This window comes from Aulonocara stuartgranti (assembly GCF_965226115.1).
Source record: "Aulonocara stuartgranti genome assembly, chromosome: 5".
NCBI classification, from domain to species: Eukaryota; Metazoa; Chordata; class Actinopteri; order Cichliformes; family Cichlidae; genus Aulonocara; species Aulonocara stuartgranti.
This window is the reverse complement of record NC_138943.1, coordinates 35,334,012-35,354,621: the sequence shown is the minus strand read 5'-3', so window position 1 is coordinate 35,354,621 and position 20,610 is coordinate 35,334,012. Positions and strand designations below refer to the sequence as shown.

The 20,610-nt window shown below is 41.1% G+C and overlaps 1 protein-coding gene and 1 long non-coding RNA gene across 7 annotated transcripts; one reads left to right on the top strand and one right to left on the bottom strand.

The window, feature by feature from the left end:
• Positions 1-119: 119 nt before the first annotated feature.
• Positions 120-7,211, bottom strand: LOC309706797. Of its 4 annotated transcripts, none has more exons than XR_014276790.1 (10): positions 7,142-7,211; positions 6,995-7,042; positions 4,927-5,218; positions 4,382-4,756; positions 3,609-4,258; positions 2,327-3,508; positions 1,878-1,983; positions 1,534-1,672; positions 1,242-1,397; positions 120-1,084 (listed from the first exon to the last, which is right to left on the bottom strand). It is a non-coding gene; the product is annotated as an uncharacterized lncRNA (long non-coding RNA). The 4 variants fall into 4 exon arrangements; XR_014276793.1 differs by lacking the exons at positions 6,995-7,042; positions 7,142-7,211 and adding an exon at positions 6,109-6,384 and having other exon boundaries at positions 3,609-3,700; positions 4,157-4,258; XR_014276791.1 differs by lacking the exons at positions 6,995-7,042; positions 7,142-7,211 and adding an exon at positions 6,109-6,384.
• On the top strand, positions 6,482-20,250 carry cfap57 (cilia and flagella associated protein 57). Of its 3 annotated transcripts, XR_014276786.1 has the most exons (22): positions 6,482-6,794; positions 6,939-7,252; positions 7,345-7,598; positions 8,133-8,307; positions 8,382-8,534; positions 10,021-10,160; positions 10,297-10,462; positions 10,742-10,855; positions 10,936-11,148; positions 11,291-11,464; positions 11,667-11,828; positions 14,878-15,033; positions 15,197-15,290; positions 15,374-15,564; positions 15,648-15,821; positions 15,961-16,119; positions 18,004-18,147; positions 18,424-18,540; positions 19,114-19,248; positions 19,336-19,479; positions 19,639-19,894; positions 20,023-20,249. XR_014276786.1 is itself a non-coding variant. In XM_082533548.1 (21 exons), exons 1-21 carry the CDS (start codon positions 6,638-6,640, stop codon positions 19,810-19,812), a joined length of 3,477 nt encoding a protein of 1,158 aa, XP_082389674.1. In that variant the 5' UTR covers positions 6,482-6,637; the 3' UTR covers positions 19,813-20,250. The 3 variants fall into 3 exon arrangements, 2 of the variants coding, with proteins under 2 accessions (XP_082389674.1, XP_082389673.1); XM_082533548.1 differs by having other exon boundaries at positions 10,054-10,160; positions 19,639-20,250; XM_082533547.1 differs by having other exon boundaries at positions 19,639-20,249.
• Positions 20,251-20,610: the final 360 nt, after the last annotated feature.

Sequence of the window (20,610 nt, the reverse complement as noted above, 5' to 3'; positions counted from 1 at the left end):
TTTCTGCTCAACTTACTCAAGTTCCTCTTACTCACTTTTTGAACACAACACAGTCTTCATCAGCATTACTAATCACCTGACAAATTGTACAGAGCTAATGCCACTGGTTGTCTTCTAGCTGCTGACAACACATCCTTATCCTGCCACATCTTAAAGCTGTATCTCATGAGCGCACTATTTAATCTGGAATTCACCATCTTTACCTCTTCTACTGAAATCATTTTAAATATTTCTTGTAACATCAACTATTAGTAGCCTACATACAATCATAGACTGTATAACAAAAACAAGCTATCAACAACTTATTTTGGCAAACTTTATTTTCTAAGAAGTAAATAATACTCACCATACCACTTTTGATTAAAAGGGAATAAGATTTTTCATTCAGGCTCATATTTATTGTGCTCTCAAGTAACAGTGGTGAGTGATGCACAAGTTAACTGTTGAGTATGAGAACAAAATTTGGTGAATAAAATGCACTCTGCTAAATTTTTTTACATTTCACTATTTAAAGGATTTTGTAGCCTACTCTAAAACTAACCAACAACCTGGTCAGTGACATAATTTTTAACGCAGTTTAAAAAAATAACTGGAAGGTCAACAGAAATGAAACAACTAGAGGTGGGCGGATCGATCCAAATATGGATAGTATGGATAACAACTCTAGCATTGGTATCGGATCGATACTAGCACGATTGGATCAATACTTTGCTTTTTAAGTTCAGCATGTAGCCCGCTGAACTGTGTTAATTATTTCTCTGGAAAAAATAATCCTCAAACATGCACTATGAAAAATGTCCGAACATTTTTGTGTGCTTTAGAGACAGAACATTTTACATTTGAGGTCTCCGAAAACCCAGTTTCAAAACACACGAAAAGCTGTTGAAATTTCCAGGCAAGTATATACATGTTAAATGACAAGATATAGTGTTCAAATAGCATCAATTAACAACTTCAGGTTTTTTATTTCTATATGACAATTTTTCGTGATTAAACAATAAGAACAAGTAGTCTGATGTCCTGTAATCATTACATTGTAATCACAGTCCCCTCTGTGCATCCTCCGACATGCCAAAAAGGGAGGCTGTAAAAAGAACAAAACCAATAAATATGAGTAAAGTAACAAAATAACTCACCTTATAAACACAAGGATTTAGGATCCTTTAGCATCTGCTGTTATTTTCAATCAATTCATCCAAAAAAATAAAATAAATACATAAATAAATAATAGATGTGCTTACAGTCTGAGGAGATTGTCCCCAACACCACAGATCGCACTCACAACACTGTCCAGTGATGCTGCATTTCCCTGCAAACGATCATCTCCTCCTCTCTCAGGCACCTCACAGCCATCACCTTCTCAAAGACCTTTCTCTTTGTCTGGAGGTCAGCAGCAGCTACAGTTTATCAACATCAGAAGGGAAAACATAATAGCATATTATCATTCAAGAACAGAACATCCAACTGCTGCTCAGATACTGGGAATTTGTTTAAACAGGATACATTTGAAATATTTATAAATGAAGAGCTTACATTCACTTGTGCTCTGCCAGGGCCAAATGTCGGTCTGGATGAGGGCATCACTGGACACAATTTGCTTTGTTGGTTCAGCAAGCTTGGTTCTTCTCATCTAAGATGACCTTGTGAATTCTTTGTCGCCTCTTGTTGCTATCTGTAAATAATCATAAAAAAGGCACACCTTCACATAATGTATATATTTAGATTAGAATCCACACTCTTCAATTTGTTTGCTAGAACATGCATCACATCCAGCTAAAACAAACCTGGATAAGATTTTATTCTGTTTACAAAGTAGCCGTACATGCACCAAACTGCAAAAGTATCAAACGGCCCATTTCAAAGAAACAGGGACATACCACTTTGTCTTTGTTTGTAAAGATTTTGTTTGCACTCTGATGATGGCGACAAACTCCTCTATTCGTGCCTGCAACGCTCCAAGGCTGCCATCGGTTTGATCAGTTTCTAAGTGAGAGGAATATTAATAAGAATACAGGATGAGTATAATACATAAAACTGATCACTCACATTCAGCAATCAGTCTTTGAAGCAGAATTTCCAGAGCTAGACTTTCCCTTTAAGGGGGGCGGTACTTTTCACACAAATGTCATAAGTGTATTGTTTCATTTAAGTGGCTGAGACATAACTCCATGTGCCTTTCCAAGAATACTGTAGAAAAGCTGTACTACGTGTGCTATATAGGGTTTGAAATTATCACCAACCAAATGCAGGAAATCTAAACTACTATAACGCACACAAAGTTAACAACGCAGCGTATGCTGTACAGTGTAGCGAGCAATGCTCAGACCTCTACATTGGAGAGACCAAACAGCCACTTCATAAGCACATGGCACAACATAGAAGAGCCAAATCCAGGGGCCAAGACTCGGCTGTCCATCTCCATCTAAAGGACAAAGGTCACTCTTTTGAGGATGCCAACATTCACATTTTGGACAGAGAGGACAGATGGTCTTAAAGAGGAGTGAAAGAAGCCATTTATGTCCACTGTGAGCGACCATCTTTGAACAGAGGCGGTGGTTTACAACACCAACTGTCTGCCATCTATAATCCAGTTTTGAGATCCTTCCCAGACGCCTTAGAGCCCACTCACATCCTGGGCCATCTGACTTCAATAAATAACATAATACGGTGGGGCTAGGTTTCACAATGGGTTCACCCAAAACCTTGGCTGATTGGGACCTACAACTGTTTTCACATCTTGGCTAATGATAGTGGATAAATGATGATAGAGGATAAATAGGGGGTCCATGTCCCTCTTGAGGGGACACTCCCATAGGGCTTAAAATCTGGGACTCTCCACCATTTGACCTTAGAACTGAAGAAGCTTTTCAGATGAGAAAAGATGAGATGAACATCTTCAGGGAAACTTAAAGTCCAGAGGCTTTTTTTTCCAAGCTCCTTAGACTTCGATGACCTGGATGACTGAGAACCTTCACAGACAGACTACCAAGTGTGATGCAGAGAGAATGAAAATAATACCATAAAAGAACATAATAACTCTCTTTGTTCAGCCTAATGTTACTCTACAGTTCTGTTGTACATCAGTGAGGTGTATGGACTGAACTACAGTGCAGTCTGTTATCATTGACTTGACAGATATTGATTATAAGACATCTGTAGCCTTCATGCGCTGCATTATCATGAGACAACAAGTACGTTGGTGTTCAGGTTTATAAAACCATCTTGTACAACAGCATTTCAATCCAGGTACAATCCCATTTGATCAAATGCAACAACTCTGCCACGAATTCTGCTTTTACAAGCCTTATGTTTCATTGTTGACACTGTCAGAAAGATATTAACTCTACCTTTAGTTCATTAATGAGGCCATGGTGGGTCCTATCATTGTATAGGTGTGCATTATATTGAGAGTCACCTTCAGCCCAGTTCTGCACATCAACCACCTATTGCTGTAGTGTGTTGTCATCCACATTTAGGCTCTCCACTTGTTCTCTAAGGATCCTCTGATCTAATAATACATTAATAAATGTCATTCACTTTGACATTTTTAGAGTACTGGTGCTTTTCCCCATTACCACACACATCAAAATTAGTGTTGAAAAACTTACCTTTAGATATCTCTGGCTCAAAGTGCAGCCCAGCTGCTTCACTTTCCTTTTGTTCCACCCCAAAGTCAGGTGGGTCAGCATGTCTGTTCACCCTGCATTTTAGTTAGTCTACAAATAATAATTAATCAGCAGGAAACTAAGTGGAATCTCACACACAGACACATTAGGACCACATTAGGCCACAGCAGGTGCAGCTCACCATTGAGAGGCAGCTGGCATTGAGAGGTTATAACGGCCTGTAGGACGGATAAGTTTAAGTTAATAAATTAAGTAACAGGTTAAGGTCAACAGCACCTACGCCACCAAGGAGCCCACAAGTATGTATGCCTGGCATGTATGTATGTCAGTACTAAGCAAAATATTTTGACCTAGTTTTATCTTTTTTTTCATGTTGCTTTCAAATCAGTCTGGTAAATCCAAATGACCTTTGATAGGTGCATATACCGTGGGCCAAGGGTAATTCCAAACAAGATAGCAATGCACAGTATGCACTAAAACCTGTAAACACGTCTATTGTGTATGTATTGTGTGACAAAAGGGCCACTTACCATTTATGGTTACAAGAGCCACTATTGCGCCAGGTGAACCCTCAACGTTACCTGCTGTGCAGCCACACACATCATCTGGCCTTTGCACAGGCAACAGCCGCACTAACATTAAAACACACAATATATATAAAAAGAATTGGAAGTCCACTGATACACAATAAATATACAATAACAGCACCCACTCATAGTGCATAGTAAGGAATGTATAGGACTTAAAAACTGTACCTATTTGCTGGTGAAACTCTGATGAAGGCTGCAAAAACCCTCCTGTTACTGCCTCTCTGTTGTGCAGGACAAAGCGTGTGTGAACTGCAATATCACAGTGGGCACAAAGGAATGGAAGAGGCAGTCAGTCCAGGCACCTCACAACAACTTGTTTGCCACACTGACACACACTGTGTGGCTGTGGAGCCAGAGGAGCTAACATATTGTCAATAAGACAAGGCCTGGCCTCTTTCTACTTTTGCAAGGACACCATGTTTCTGATTTCCCAGTGAGTAGCAGCCAACTCAGACGACGTCTCACAAGTCACAGCTGCATCCTCTTCTCCATCCTCCAACAACTGAAGGAGCTGCTGACGAAGCAACTCAGTTCCAGGCACTAACAGAAAAAAAACATTAAGAAATAAAGAAACTGCCACAAAGTGAACTAAATACTCTAGGCAGTGTGGCTTAGGTTGGAACAATGACCTTGTCCAGCTATGCCGTGGCTTTGGTGAGAGAAGCTTTGGTGCAGAAACTGATGAGTCAGTAAGATAACTAAATCAGTACCTAAGACTGAAGCTCCTTGAATGAGTTACTTCAATATGGCAGGGTGAAATGTCACTTTGATGCACCACCAGAAAACATGGATCAGGTAACCTGCATACCTGCACTTTAAAGAAACTGGAGAACCTGAAGGACACATGAACACTTCGAACAATCCACAGCTATGACAAGTGCACAGAAATCTGCAGTAACTCCACATTTAAACATGTTCAGTTGCTTCATTCAACAACCTGTCTTTAGATGAGTGACTGTGACAGCATAAAACTTTTTTCTCACCTTCCTTTTTACTCCAAACCTGGAAGCACACACGACACAGGAAATACAATCAGATCTCTGACAGTGAAGACAAATAAACGATCTCGACTTAGCTCTGCTAATAATGACTCAGAGAAACAAAAATGTACATGTGTGTGTGCAGATTATTTATACACTTATTCACAAAAAAGATTACATTTGTTCATTTTTCATTCACCAGTTCACTAAACCAGTCTTGGCTACATAAAAATGCACAATAAAGCAAAACTGGAGAAACCAATAGACATTTTTAATCCTTCTCTTATATGGTAAATGGACTGGTTCTTATATAGCGCTTTTCTACTCTTCTGAGCACTCAAAGCGCTTTACACAACTTGTGCATTCACCCATTCACACCCATTCGCACAAGCACATTGTTCTAAGTGTTCTAAGTGCTTTCTAAGAAGCATTCACACACATTCATACTCCGATGGATGCATTGAAAAGCAATTTGGGGTTAATATCTTGCCCAAGGATATTTGGCATGCAGACTAGGGGAAGCCAGGAAACCTGGCAACCTTCCTATCAGTAGATGACCTGCTCTACCGCCTGAGCTACAGCCGCCCCTATATATGTTCTCATTTTATTTTTACCTATAAACTGAAGCACAAGCGTAAAGACACACAGACATTTGAATCTGTCTGAATGTAAAGATCTTATCTCTCAGTCTCTTTTCTTCTTGAGTTTCTAACAAAAAAATGTATTGATTTGCTGTAATTACACTGTAACATTACTTTTTCATTGTGAATTTCAGCCTCCTTTTTCACATTTCTGCTGCTATTCTTATGCAATCAGACTGTCACAGATTTCATGTTCCTCATTTGTTACCAGCTAGAGTTGGTATTAATTAATTAGGTTGGTTCTCAGGAAGCTATGGTGTTAAATCCTTACCTCCCTGCTTTATATTTTGCTGCATATTTCGTATACAGCACCTCCTTCTGAACGAAAAGGGATTGTTACAACAACGAATCCAGAAAGAAAAAAAATCCTAAAACAATAGAGGCAATATCCTTGTTAGAACTGGCCGATTTATTTATGTCCTCTTTTATGGACATTTGTTTTTGTTCTAGGGATTGAAAGATTCTATGGGCTCAAATATTTATGACCACAATTTGAGCCCATATCGAATCCGTATCGTCGATACCACTCTGAATTTTACCTGGTATCGGATCGGAAAGGAAATCAGTGGTATGCACATCACTAGAAACAACGGTCTGGAAACACCTTACGAGTTCTCGTGGTCTCGCGGGATTTCCCAGCGTTGCCTAGCGACGTGACTCTCAATCGGTTCCGCGAGGGCTTTTCTGGCTTTCAGAAGCATTAATGTTTTCTGGAAGTGTTTGTTATGCGCAGAGACACTCTTCAGTTTTCAAGTCTGCTGCTGCTGGCATATTATTATTATTTTAAGTGACATCTAAAAATGTCTTTTGTAGTTGCTCAGTCCCATTTCATTTTCGGTGTACGGACTGGTGTGAGGAACAATTTGTGTTTCTTTGACGAGCAAACCGTCGTCTTCCCCAGCGGAAACAGCTGCGTGTGTTTCAACACTGTCCAACGATGGCAGCGGTTCATTTCAGGTGCGCTCATTTTTAGATGTCTAAGTCATAACTAACTAACATAAGTAACCTAAATTTCTACCCTGGTGGTGCTCTTGATATAAGTACGAAAGTTGTTTTTTTAGTATTTAACAGCATTTATTTCTGTTGGTGTCGTCTCTCCAGGCTCAGAGAGAAGTCAGGGAATGCGTGCTATGACCATCAGCTCCAACAGACGCTACCTGGCAGTGTCAGATTATGGAGAGAGAGCCACCGTCACTGTGTTTGACCTGCAGCATGAGCAGGGCAGAAAGAGAAAGGTTTTGAGTGCAGGAGACATGTCTGTTCAAGAGTTTATCTGCATTGCTTTCTCTCCTGATTCCAAGTACCTGATAGGCCTGACAGGGAGCCCCGAGTGGATGCTGATCCTCTGGCTTTGGGAGAAACACAAACTCCTGGCAACACTGAAGACAACAAACACAAATAATCCTGTCACCCAGGTGAGTCATCTGTGCTGCATCAGTGAAGCTTGTATAAATGCAGGCATACACATGCTGAACACGTTATTATTATAGTAACTGTTTCTCATCAGGTCAGCTTCAACCCTTACAGCAACACACAGCTCTGTGTGAGCGGAACCGGTGTTTTCAAGCTGTTCCGCTACTCAGAGGGGGCCCTGAAACCAAGCAGTGTTGCAAAGGTTGAGTCCATCAATTTCCTGTGCCACACCTGGGTGTCAGAGCACAGGGTGATCGCTGGCACAGACACTGGCAGACTGCTGGTGTTTGAGTCTGGAGACCTGCGAAGAGAGATCAGCATGACTTGTGTGCAGGGCCAGCCTGCCAGGTGAGAAAGCTGGACCACATGAACTGGTGCTATTTTACATGAAGCAGCCTCTGTAACTCATCTCCACCCCATGCTGTTCCTGCCATTTTTGACCCAATCAGGGTCAAGTCCATAATCATAATGGTGAATAATCTGACCTCAAAACCAACTAATTTTATTGAATTCTGTCGGTTGTACCCCAAAAATATCTAGCATAGAGCTTTTCATGGCTACCAAAAGCACCTGCTAAACTGGGCAGATGGGCAAATATAAATGATTCCTGGTGTCTAACTTCATTGTTGTCCAACAAATACACGCCGATGGATTAAATAAAGACTTTAAATGTCTGAGCAGCTAGTATCACTCATAACGTGTGGCAATGATTTAAAAAAGTAGTGGAAAAATTGGCAGACATGTTAAAACATGGAATGGAAATGCGTATAACAAATGATAACCAGCTGATCTCAGACCAGATGAATGGGTTCACTGTGGTCACTGCAGCGATCCATCTTTGATGAGTGATGTTCTTGCTTATACCCGCTTCACTCTGCACAGGCAGGTGGAGGTAAAGAAGATCAAAGATGCTAATGTGAATGAAGGTCCCTCTGTCCCTTCCATCACAGCAATCCTGTCCTACTCCAAAGGCTTTGCATGCTCTAGAGGTCCTGGCACCGTTTTTCTGTTTGAGCAGACAGATGAGAATGGTTACAGAAAGACCAGGGAGATAAAGGTAAATGTTCAAGCTTTATTTCAGAAAAGGTGGAAAGTGAAGTCTTTGTGTGCACATGGGTATGCTTGTGTCAGATCCCTCTAGATGCATACTGCAGCGGTGTGACCTTGGCAGAATACCAGCAGATTGACACCATATGCATCAGTCCAGCAGAGGAGACTTTGGCCATCAGCACAAACCGAGGACAGCTGTACAGTGTCAGCCTGTCCTCTGTGGACATGAACAAGGTGCTCTGCAGTTACACCTACCAGCACCACCAATGACGGGGTTCATCATTTGTATAAGTGAAATTACTGCATCAACTGTCCTAGCTGGTATTTTATTTTCTTCCACATGCCCCCATCAATTCAGATTATGTAGAGCTGTTTGCTACATCCATTCTCACACTGACCTCCTCTGTACTTGAAACATTACTATAGTAGCTGGTCGGCAGTCAGAAATACATACATATTATTTTGCTGTTTTACTTTTTCTTCTATGTATGATCTCACTTCCTGTTGGGTCTGTGTTTCCACAATCCCCGCTAATTCTAGAGACTTATTCATCATGAAGAAAACAAGACAGTCGATCGATCAAACACTTGCGCAAGGGAGGCCTGTGTCCACCACGAAAATGACCTCTACCACGACCTCCCTTGCTGCCCTTTTTATTGAGACACAGTTCACACAAAACACGTCAGAACAAAGCCACGCCCCCTTGGTTCTGAGACAAAGCATTTGTATGTATATGTGTGAACTTCTGTAAGAAAGTGTGTGTGTGTGTGTACGTGTGTGTGTGTGTGTGTGTGTGTGTGTGTGTCAGACCTCCTGCTGACCAAAGGGTCGTAAACCCAGGAAGCTTACAAAAAAAGAAACAGATCTTTCAGATAGGATGTATCTACAATAAAACCTCCCCGAGCACAGAGTGGTTGGAGAGGTGGTCAGGATCAAAGGAATGGCTTTGATCCTACTGCTTGAACTAAGACTGTACAAATTTAAGAAACACAATGGCAACATTCAACAATTAGACTTAACACTTCCTCTTCTTTTTTTGGTGGATCAATTGTGCTAATTTCCAGTTGGATATTTTTAACAGTCTTTATATGCTGTAGCAAAGAAAACAGTAGCGAAGTCTTGTGAATGAAAAGAAAAAGGTCAATCCAAGAAACATGGAAAACAGTTCAAATAATCCAGCAAAAAATAATTTTGTCTTTATTTGCAGCTCCATATTTTTATTCATGGACTTTGTTAGAGTAGTTGTCTTATACTAGGCCTCGATACATCCCCTCAGTTCATTTTTTATCTGAAACAAGCTTCTCTGCCTTTAAGTTAGTTCTCTAAGGTAACCTTTTTACAGATATTTCCTCTCTTTGACATCATCTAGAGTAGATGTGGCCCACATGAGGTCAGTGGTAGATTAGGATTTAAATGTAAAGACATTGCACCCTTTGATAAACTCCCCATCAGAATTGATTTGAGAATATAGGCTGAACTCAATTCTGATGTAGCATGGCCCTCCACAACAGTGCCAGTTTCTCATGTGGCCCCTTGAAAAGTTAATTGCCCATCCATTCTCTAGAGAAAAAGGGTAAAAAAAAATTTTGTTGTTGTTTTCTCCTTCTCTTCCTTCATTGTCTTCTTTCTGTTGTCTACCTCCACTCTCTTTTTTTCTCCACTTGTTTAAGGCATCAGAGTTCTCTTTAGATGTTTAAAGTTATCTTTGCAACTCCATTAGGAGGATAAACTACACTTTGAGTTCCTGTCCCAGTCCTTCCACTTCAGCTCCATCACTGGTTTGTCCATCTGCATACGCAAGCCCCTCGTAGCCACCTGCTCTCTGGACCGCTCTGTCCGCATCTGGAACTACGAGACAAAGTAAAACACATACACACAATTCCTTTTATAGATATATATCAATCAGTTTTCGTCAGGTTGATACAATATAAAACTGCATAACAGAATGACATGTCGTCTTTCTGAGCTCTTGCTGTTCTCTCTGTTTTGTCTCTAGAGTGTTGGAGCTGTGCAAGGAGTTCCAGGAGGAGGCGTACAGCGTGGCACTACATCCCACAGGCCTCTTCATCCTTGTGGGGTTTTCAGACAGACTCAGGCTGATGAACCTGCTTATTGATGACATCCGCACCTTCAAGGAGTTCACTGTGCGCAGCTGTAGAGAGGTAGAGGTTGCTTTGCATTTGTGTTTGCAGTAAATCTGAACAGCCAATACTGAAATAATCAGAGTATTACTAAATTCAAGGGTGAAATGATTGATCTTTACCCCCTTCTGTTGTGTCTCATCCAGCTGTGTTCTGTAAATCCGTAAATACTGAATCCTGGGTTAGCGTTTTCAGCATTTACTGCGATATCTGATAATTCATCTTAAAGTGGAGCATTATCACATTTTCCACTCAAAACTTTTGCGCTTGGACTCTGTCTTTGTCTCCTTCACTTTTCAGTGTGCTTTTAGCAATGGTGGCCACATGTTTGCAGCTGTCAATGGAAACATCATTCAAATCTATTCTGTCACCTCTTTTGACAATATCCTTAATCTGAAGGGCCACAATGGAAAGGTGAGTCAGCTGGAGTATGTGTTACAGAGGAGTCCCAGTGCTTATTTGTCATTCTTATTTACTGGTATTTCAATTAACAGGTGTGTCGGATTGAATGGAGCCTGGACGACAGCCGGGTCGTGTCTTGTGGGGTGGATGGGGCAGTGTACGAGTGGAACACGCAGAGTGGCAAGCGGGAGTCAGAAAGCGTCCTAAAGTCCTGTAGTTATACAGGTGTGGCCTTCTCCTCAGACTGTAAGACCATCCTGGCTGTGGGAACAGACCTCACTCTGAAGGAGATCCAAGACTGTCAGGTTAGCAAGCACAGCTGACTCCTGGATTTGTTCTTTTAAGTTGCTGCAAATCAACAAAACATCTCAAGCAGCAGCAATGTTGTTTTTTCTTTCTTTTTTTTGTTTAAAAAAAACTGGGTTTATTGTTATATCCTATCCACAGGTACTGAGGGAGGTTCCAGCTGATGAGACAGCTCACACTGCTCTTGCAGTGTCCCATTCTGGTAGAGTGGTCTTCACCGGGACCTCCAGTGGGACTGTAAGGGCCATTAAATACCCATTACCTATCCAGAAGGAATGGATGACATACCAGGCTCACTCTGGGCCTGTCACCAAGGTGAGCAGAAGCACTGATTTGCTCTGATTGAGATTTGCACTGATCAGAATACTTTATTGATCCCTAGGGGAAATTATGTGTATTAATGTGATGTGAGATTGATATACACACAATCTCACATCGTGTATGAAAAAATCGATTGACTATGATGCTGATCATTCAGACGCAAAGAGTCCACCCACTAAAACATGTGTGTCCTCAGATGGTGATCACGTATGATGATCAGTTCCTGCTGACAGTGTCTGAAGACGGCTGTCTGCTGATTTGGAAAATCATCGATAAGGAAGGCAGAGGTCTAAAGAGCAACAAACACATAGTCCACACGGAAGAGATCCTTATCACCAAGTCAGACCTGGAGGAGAAGGTGAGTAAGTGCATAGTGTGACACCCCCCTGTTGGTCTTGTTCCTAAAGCATTGTAAGTTCTTGATCCTGGACCATCAGTGCAAGTGGTCAGTTATGTGTTTGTAATGTTATAGCTTTGGAACATCACTCAGTGCAACACTCAGTGCATCATGGGAAGTCTCCAGCAGCCTAGGCCTATTTCAGCATAACTAAGGATTCAGGGTCACCTGATCCAGCCCTAACTATATGTATCCTATGTATGTGTATATTTCATCTAAAAGAAAAGTTTTAAGCCTGATCGTAAAAGTAGACAGGGTCTCTGAAAGCTGAAGCCTCTGCCCCCCAGTCTACTTCTACTTCCTAGAAGGAACAATCCTTAGTGCTGTACTGCATGTGAGGTTTGCCAGATGAAGCCTCCCCATACATGGCTAGCGCATCCATCCATGCATACTTACATACACACACGTAGATACAGAGGTGGCAAAAGTACAGATATTTCGTACTTAAGTACAGATACTAGTATCAAAAAAGCCTGTTTTAAAAATGTGAGGAGTAGAATGTAAAGATATTTGATTAAAATGTAGGGAGTAAAAGTAAACAGCTGTCAGAAAAATACCTACTCAAGTAAAGTATAGATACCTGAAAATTCTTTTCAAGTACAGTAACAAAGTATTTGTACTTTGTCATGTTGTTCAGTAATAACATGCGCCGTTAAAATTGGGCGCTCTTCCTTCCTTTTTAGTTTCAAAACACGAAGGGTGTTTGTTTCACTTTAAGGTTGGATTAAGAATTACTGTGTGAGGAACGGTTTCACTTTTGACTAGGGAAATAATATGCTTACTTTTGGGTTTATGAGAATTGAATTACAGTGAGAAGGGGATCTTCTGAATGCGCAGGTTGTTTGCTACTGTGAGACAGTGGAGAGAACTTACGAAGTTACCTTCTTTCACCAATTAAGAGTGGAAGATCTCGTAACATTCTGGTGGAGATGCCGGGGTAAAAAGAGTGAGTTCGGACGAGGAAGTCCGAGAAAAGGACACCTTGAGTTGAGCAAGGTGTTTAACTGACTCAGGATTTCAGAGAATCGAGTCAGCTGTGATCTTGAGTTCTGATGGTAAATTGATTTTAAAGGAAAATCAATGTTTACTATGATGAAGTAATTCTGATGATATTACTAGATGTGCTGTGATACCAGTGAAGAATAAGTTGTGTACATGAGGATACACAATTGTGTTGAAGATTACTGGACCCGGCGAGGTCCATTTGATGAAGTTCTTGGGCAGATAAATGACAAACAGTTCTTCAAGTGTGTGGAGAATTTAAAAAGAAAAAACTGAACTTGCAGGTTCTCCGTACTGTGTGGACTTATATCAGAGTTATAAGTCCAAAGGTTATGCCCTGGAGGCCAAGAGTTGTGTTTAAAGAAGAACATGACTTAGAAAAGGACATTTAAGGTCACATTTTGTCTAAGATGGGGAGAATTGTCCCATATGTGTTTATTTCTCTTCTCTTTTAAGAGGACAGACGCAGTTACTGAGTGTTGTCTACTTCCTCTTTCTGATTCTTGAAAGCATGTTTGATAAAATACTCTTAGGAAAGCGTATTTTGAGTGATTCTAAGTGTGTGAATGTTGTGAGTACTCGATTTGAATGATTCTGTGTGATTTGTACAAAATAATAAATAACTAATAAAAACTCATAGTGTGTGAACAGCGGAAGTCTGAGAGAGAAGTGTGTGCGTAGGCAAACTGCAGAGTGTGTGCGTGGAATAAGGGTGTATTGTTTTTACATCAAGATTTAGTAGAACTAAAGTAGAACGTCACAAACAAACAGATAAAAAAAGTAAAATAAAGAGAGAAAATAACTGACAATTACATTAATGAATAGAAAACACACATACACAAAGTGCCATATGTGAAAATTATTTTAGGAAAGAATCAGAAGTTCTATGTCTGCTTATAGCTATTAAAAATGTACGATTAACTGTGACTAATGTCTGGAACCTATTTTAATCTGTATTTGACGCCATGGGGGGGCGTGTACCCCACTGCTTTAGAAGTGTCCACAACATGTATTTTGGTCAGAAGACATATGTTGATGTTTTCTCCGGGCTGTTAATAAACTCATCGTTTGATTGCACTTTTCTGGGGCTTCCGTGGTTTGTGACACTGCTCTACATTGATCGATTTCGCGACAGCTTTGGTGGAGGATGCGGGCACCATCAGTCACCCTCAGAGCACAAATCTTGAGCTTGGGGATATCCTGAATCCTGACATCATCAGTGACTGTTCCCACGATGACAGTGATTTGTTCTCACGGCCGGGAAGCTTCATCTTACGGATCAGGCGGGAGACAGCAATGTTGGTTCTGCTCATGAACAGCCTCTGTTGGTTTGGATGTTCCCAGCTCTGTACATACGACCATTTTCGGCTTCTTATGATGCCCCAGCAACCAGGACCAAGCTAAGGTCCTGGTTGCTGGGGCAGCATCTCAGCAGAGACCTCACTCTCACCACTAATCCTGGTCTTTCGGGGACCTTGAGGTGTTCCCAAACCAGATGTAACTTCTCCAGCATCTCTCTTCAGCCTTTCTCTCTTTAGTACATGCCTGAAACACCTCGTTTAGGAGGCCTCCTGGTCAGATGCCTGAACCACCTGAGCTCACTTCTTTTGATGTGATGAAGTAGTGGCTCTACTTGGACTTCCTCCTACATGAACAGGCTCCTCACCGAGCCTTTGGAGGAAGCTCATTTGCACTGCTTGTATCCATGGTCTTCAACCACTACACACAACTTGTGGCTGTAGGTCAGGGTGGGAATGTAGGTGAGCCAGTAAATCGACAGCCTCGCTTTCACACGAAGCAGAGTCTGGGGTTCACATTACTGCAGACGCTACAGCAATCTGCTCTTTCCAAGTAGTATGAGGTACACTTCATGTGTTTATGTGTCTGGTTTAAGTTATTTATGTACGACACTTTAGAAGAAAGCTAAAAGAATTGCAACAAGGTGACAACTGTCATGTTATGGTTAAAAGAAGAGGTATTGAATGTATGTTCCTGCGTCTACTTTCAGACCCAGCACATGCTGGAGATGAAGATGCGGCTGGAGGAGCTGCAGATGGAGAATGAGTACCAGCTCCGCCTGAAGGACATGAACTACAACGAGAAGCTCAGAGAGCTGTCTGACAACTTTGTCCAGCAGATAGAATCTCTGAAAACATCCCAACAGGTGTGCCTCTGTTACACGAGAGCTCAGCTTCACATAGATTTACAACTTAAAGGTCAAAATGTCTTCCCAAGACTAGCAATCATCAGTGGGTGACTTTTGACGTTGATTAATTGAGTCAGTAGCTGCTGCCCTTGATGAATCAGGTATCCTGCTTTTACTGCAGGCCATGAAGACAGAGATGGAAAAGCAGGAATGTGAGAATCAGCAGAATTCTGCAGAGCTTATTATGAAGCATTCGAAAGAACTGAAGGATTTAGGTAACAGGAGAACAGGATCAGCACAATCTGTTATCTTTATTTTTGTAAGTGTTTGGTGTTCATACTCTTTTAATCACACACAGAGCTATCATACAGCCAGAAGCTGATTGTGGAGCACGAGAAGTACCAGGATCTTCAGCAAAAACATCAAAGAATGCAGGAAGACTATGAGAAGCAGCTCAAGTCTGCAGAGGACAGAAAAATCCAAGCGGTGGAGGAGCTCACAAAGATGTACGAGGCCAAGCTACAGGAGAAGGCCGAGCTCCTCGCTCAGGTCAGTAATAAGGAGCAGGAAGAGGAGGTGGTGGTAAGTTAAATGGTGCAGCAGTTGAATGAAACCGGTAATCTTTCGTTTAGTGTCAGGAGGACACCGAACAGAAGATTAGTGTTTTTAAAGCAATCATAAAGCAGGCTGAAGAGGACGAGGAGAGGAAGATTCTCGAGATCCAGACCAATTATGAGAAGAAAATGAAAACTGAGAAACAGACCAATACAAATCTGAAGGGAAAAAATAGCATCATGGCACAAAAGGTGAACAAAGCTTCTGTTATTCACTGAATGTTTGGTTCTGTTGCAGAGCATCAGCTCTGTCTCCTGTCTGTCTGCTCACATCAGCTGCTGTTCTCTGTGTGTCTTCTCTTTGGTTGGTTGGACGCTGGTGTGTTCACAGTTCATCAGTCTACAGAAGCAGATTGATGACAGGAGCGCTGATATAAACAAACTGAAGCAAGAGCGGCAGAGGCTGCTTGGGCTGATCCGCTCCCTGGAGAGTGACATTGAAGACCTGAAGAGGCAGATCTCTGGACATGAAAAGACCAGTCAGGACAAGGTGACCAAGATCAGAGCTGTCATTTCCTGTCAACCAAACGTCCACTTAGCAGAATTTTAAACAGTTTTACATTTTGAAGCCTCGACGTTACACATATGGAGTCAGAAGTGACGACATTCATTAACTTATCATTTAACACTAGCTTTAACTCCATAAAGCATAAAGTGACATTTTAATGATGAGTTTTGACACCCAGCTGATAGAAACAAATAAGATTTGGGGACTTCTCGCCCCCTCGAGTTCCTGCTCTTTGTTGTGCTCAGCAGTGTTGGTCAAGTTACTTGAAAAAAGTAATCAGTAACTAATTACTGATTACTTCCCCAAAAAGTAATCCTGTTACTTTACTGATTATTTATTTTCAAAAGTAATTAATTACTTAGTTACTTAGTTACTTTTTAAAAACACGATTTACAACCTGACGAGGTGATAAAGTGATAGATCTTTCAGCCCAATTCTACTTTTTCTGCATAATCCATCATACAAAATGTAATCAGATGGAAAATTATCTCTTTTTTAAACTTGTTTTATCAGTTTTAATCTTTTAACTTTATGCATCAAGCAAAATTTTAATTATATGCAACATTCTCTGACTGGAAGAAATTAGTTTAACATTTAAACCTATTTTCTACACATTCCAGCTCATAAAATAAAATATTTTTTGTGTTTACACTCAGTCTTTCAAATAGATGCAAGTAAAACACAGCAGGAAATAAATAAAGTCAAAGACTCAGCGGTCCTGTTGCTCTATTTTCACCTGTAAAGCAGGACTGGGGGTAGGCGGAGGTTTACCCTGGTGCAGGTGTGCCGCGGTCAGTGGAAGAATCAGCGAGTTTCTCTGTGAGTTTCCCATTACGGCGTTGCGCACTCGGTGCTTGCTCGGAAGTTTAGGGGGTTTTTTTCGCTGTAAAAAGAAGTTTTCTTCGCACGCACGATGGACGCTAATGTTTTTGTCACTTTTTATGGAATCAAACTCAAAGTAAGGTCAGTACTTCCACGCTTTAAACGCTGCATGCTCATACTCTCTCCCACAATCGATATGTGATCCACTGTTGATCTGCACACAGCTGTTGCCACTAACGGCGCACTCGCTTACGTCACTGTCGTGAGACATTCTCGCAAAAAATCACGGTTTTAGTAACGCAGTAACGCAGCGTTCCTACGGGAAAGTAACGGTAATCTAATTACCGTTTTTGCAATAGTAATCCCTTACTTTACTCGTTACTTGAAAAAAGTAATCAGATTACAGTAACGCGTGTTACTGCCCATCTCTGGTGCTCAGTGCTCACTTATTTGTTCCTCAAGTTTTTCTGCTTCTTTGTACTTTCCTTCATGACCATCCTGACAGCTTCACAGATCTCCCTCCAGGAATTTGCTGACATTTATGAGTCATTATAGATGAGATGATGATTGCGTTGAAAAATAGCCAGAAATACACAGGACGAACAGGCCAGTCACAACAGCTGTGGGCTGTGTTGATATGTCTTCTGGTTCTACAAAGGAGTGCGTCAGGTTATGTTGTAGGTTTATTGAAGGGTGTCAGAGGGGTTGCAGTTGTGATGCAGGTGCAGTGTAGATTTCTCAGCGAAGCTTAAGTGCTGTGTTACTGTGCATACATTTATGGGAATATGAGCATATTATAAGCATATAAGTATAATATAAGCATATTTTAAAGCGCTGGGTTACTGAAAGACAGACAAGTTTTCCTACAATGCACTTCAACTCTGAGCTCTTCTCTACATTAGCTGTAAAATTGTACTGTCTAATTCAGTTTGACTACATGACATATGGAGACTGATCTGGACCAGATTCTCTTGACATTGTTCAGAATTCATGTATGAAAACCTTTGAACTCTAAAACCGTTCAACCTGTTCATGTTCTCACAGGATCACATTATCTCGTGCTTGAAGAGAAAGAATCAGGAACTGGAGAAGTTAAAGTTTGTTCTTGAATTCCAGCTGAATGAGTTAAAGCAGAAAACTGAGCCTCTGCAACATGACATCAATGTGAAGAAGGAGCGGATCAGTCAGGTATGTGAAAGATGGAAAAGCTTAGCACTGTGTTAACACATGGTTAGAAAACATATGTGGAGACTGTTGAATACATAAATGTAGATGATTCATAAGGGTTCCTGTACATTTTCTTGCCATTTGAATAGTGTTGAGTTAAAAAGTTAGACAGAAATAAAGTTTGCTGTGCTCGGTTGACCTTGTTTTAATTGATCTGATAGGACTGCATTAGCAGTCAAGTTAAAACAGTGTCAACACTACCAGTTACAGTGTCGTGCTATTTCTCGTGTTCGGCAGCTGGAGGAAGAGCTGATACAAACCGACAAGAGCAATGCTCAGCTGAAGCTCACCGTCTCTGAGCTGAAGCTCAAACTGAAGACCAGAGACAAAGAGATGTGCAAAGAGAGTCAGAAGGTCAGTAAACAAACAACGCTTCCTTTTTAAAGTAAAGAGGCAAAACTACATAATCTGTGTCATTGTGCAAATAATTGTGGACCTAACTCTTTTGAGAAAGAAGTGGCATTCAGAGAATCTTGAATTGAAGTCTAATGGAGAAATCTGCAAAGAAAACTTTTTAAACCCACTGGGCCAGAATCAAAATCAGCAACTCTTTTTTTTAAAATCAGATTTGAGGTACTGCTAACATTAATGCCAAGTGGCAAGATTAGGTCCTAGAAGGACTTTGGCTCCACCCAAAAGCTCTTGCTTACAAGTGGCAGCCAATCAGAGGAAATGTAGGGTGGCGGAAACTAAAACCTGTTTCAGACACAAGGTGAACAGCTGCATGAAGGCCAAGTATAAGGTAAATGATGATTGTTTTTAACTGTGAATCTACTGGGCTACATATACTGTAGTAAAATCGAGGAATAAAAATATGAAGCTGGAAGTGAGCAGAATAGATCCTCTTTAAGCTTTGAGGATAAAAGTGTAATAAAAATCATTCCTTTTTTAATATAAGAATGGGCTTCTCTTATTTTTTGTTGTCAGGTCAAAGATTTGGAGACGCATCTCCAGCGATTGGAATCAGACCTGCACAACTGTGTCGGCTTCATCCAGGAGCCTAAAACTCTGAAGGACAACATACAGATGATATACGCTCGATATGTCCAGCAGACTGAAAGGGTAAGTGTGCTAAGAAATACCCCAAGAGCTGCCTGGATGCTGGGAGGGCTTGAAATCAAACTGTCAAGTGTATGTCCCGTTTGAAAGGTGGAGAGAACCAATGCAGATGATACTGTTCAGAAGGCGCTGCGTCACCAGTGTGATCGACAGGAGAGGACAGTAAATGGCCTCAAAATGAGGCTGGTCAAATCTGCAGAGGAGCACGAAAAGGTCTACACCAAAATCATGAAGGTTAGTCATTACCCAGATCACAACAGTACATTGGCATTAGTCATTAACAATGCAACTCTGAAGTCTTAACATATCCTGTATGACAGAGTGTGAAAGTGTAATGTGGAGTAAAGACCTGCTGAATTGATAGTTATCTAGCCACGACTTTGGACTTTGCAGGAAAACATGACTCTGATTGCTGAAATCAACGAGCTGCGGAAGGAGCTGCATTTGGCCAGGACTCAGGCTAAAGATGTCAGAGCTCAGCTGGCTCTCTTAAAGAAGCCCAAGAAGTCACAGCCCATCTTAGAAGAAGCAGCCTACCAGGAGCCCAAACAGCTAGGAGTCAGCTGATCGTCTTTTACCTCAGCAATAGCTCTGCAACTAACACACAGCAGCAGATACACATGAAAATCATATAAGAAGAAAGTTGTTAGTAAGATTGTTGTATTCACTTTGATAATGAATGTGTGGATTTGTATGTTACCATAGCAATTTACTGCAGAAAACAATCACATTGATAAAGGTTTGATCACTGACCAGTGAACCTGTTCTCATTTCCAGGAAGTCAAATACTGATGTTTAGCCAAAGACGCTGGTGTCTCCAATGTATACAAAAGATGTCCTTTAGCAGTGGCCCTGTGTAGTGAGGCGAGTCTTATTCCTCATGTCACAACTGCAATATATATATATCATTTTCATTTTTAGCCTAAACATGTAGTTCTAGTGTCTAAACCAGAGAAAATAAAAACAAAATTGAATGTTGAGTGAAAGGACACAAACCAATATCTCCAGGTTCTTGTCATTCCTACCATCCTACCTACTTGTGTGCTCTTTAAAACAGGTATCATAAACATCAGCTTTATAGCAGCCATGCAGATATTGTTTCTAAAATAATTTCTTAACCATCTATAGATCTGCTGCAGCCTCACAGTAACCATCCACATGTTCAGATGGTTTACAAATCTTCATTTCTCTGCACTTTGCAACTTCTCCCCTCCTATTGGTGAGCGCTTAAGAAATTATTTGTGTATTCATTGATGTTCCTCAACCACAGAAATTCCCAACAGCCACACAATATTTACATTCTGGAATTAACACTTCAATGGATAAGGCTACATTTCCGCTGTTAAAGCTAGTCCCTCCATGGTG

What these genes read in the sequence shown, in the direction of transcription:
- cfap57 (XM_082533547.1), top strand. Translation starts at nt 6,638, where the DNA reads ATGTCTTTTGTAGTTGCTCAGTCCCATTTCATTTTCGGTGTACGGACT. An exon ending in ACTCTGGGCCTGTCACCAAG is followed by an intron (nt 11,465 to 11,666) that starts GTGAGCAGAAGC and finishes GTGTGTCCTCAG; the next exon opens with ATGGTGATCACGTATGATGA. An exon ending in GAAAGAACTGAAGGATTTAG is followed by an intron (nt 15,291 to 15,373) that starts GTAACAGGAGAA and finishes AATCACACACAG; the next exon opens with AGCTATCATACAGCCAGAAG.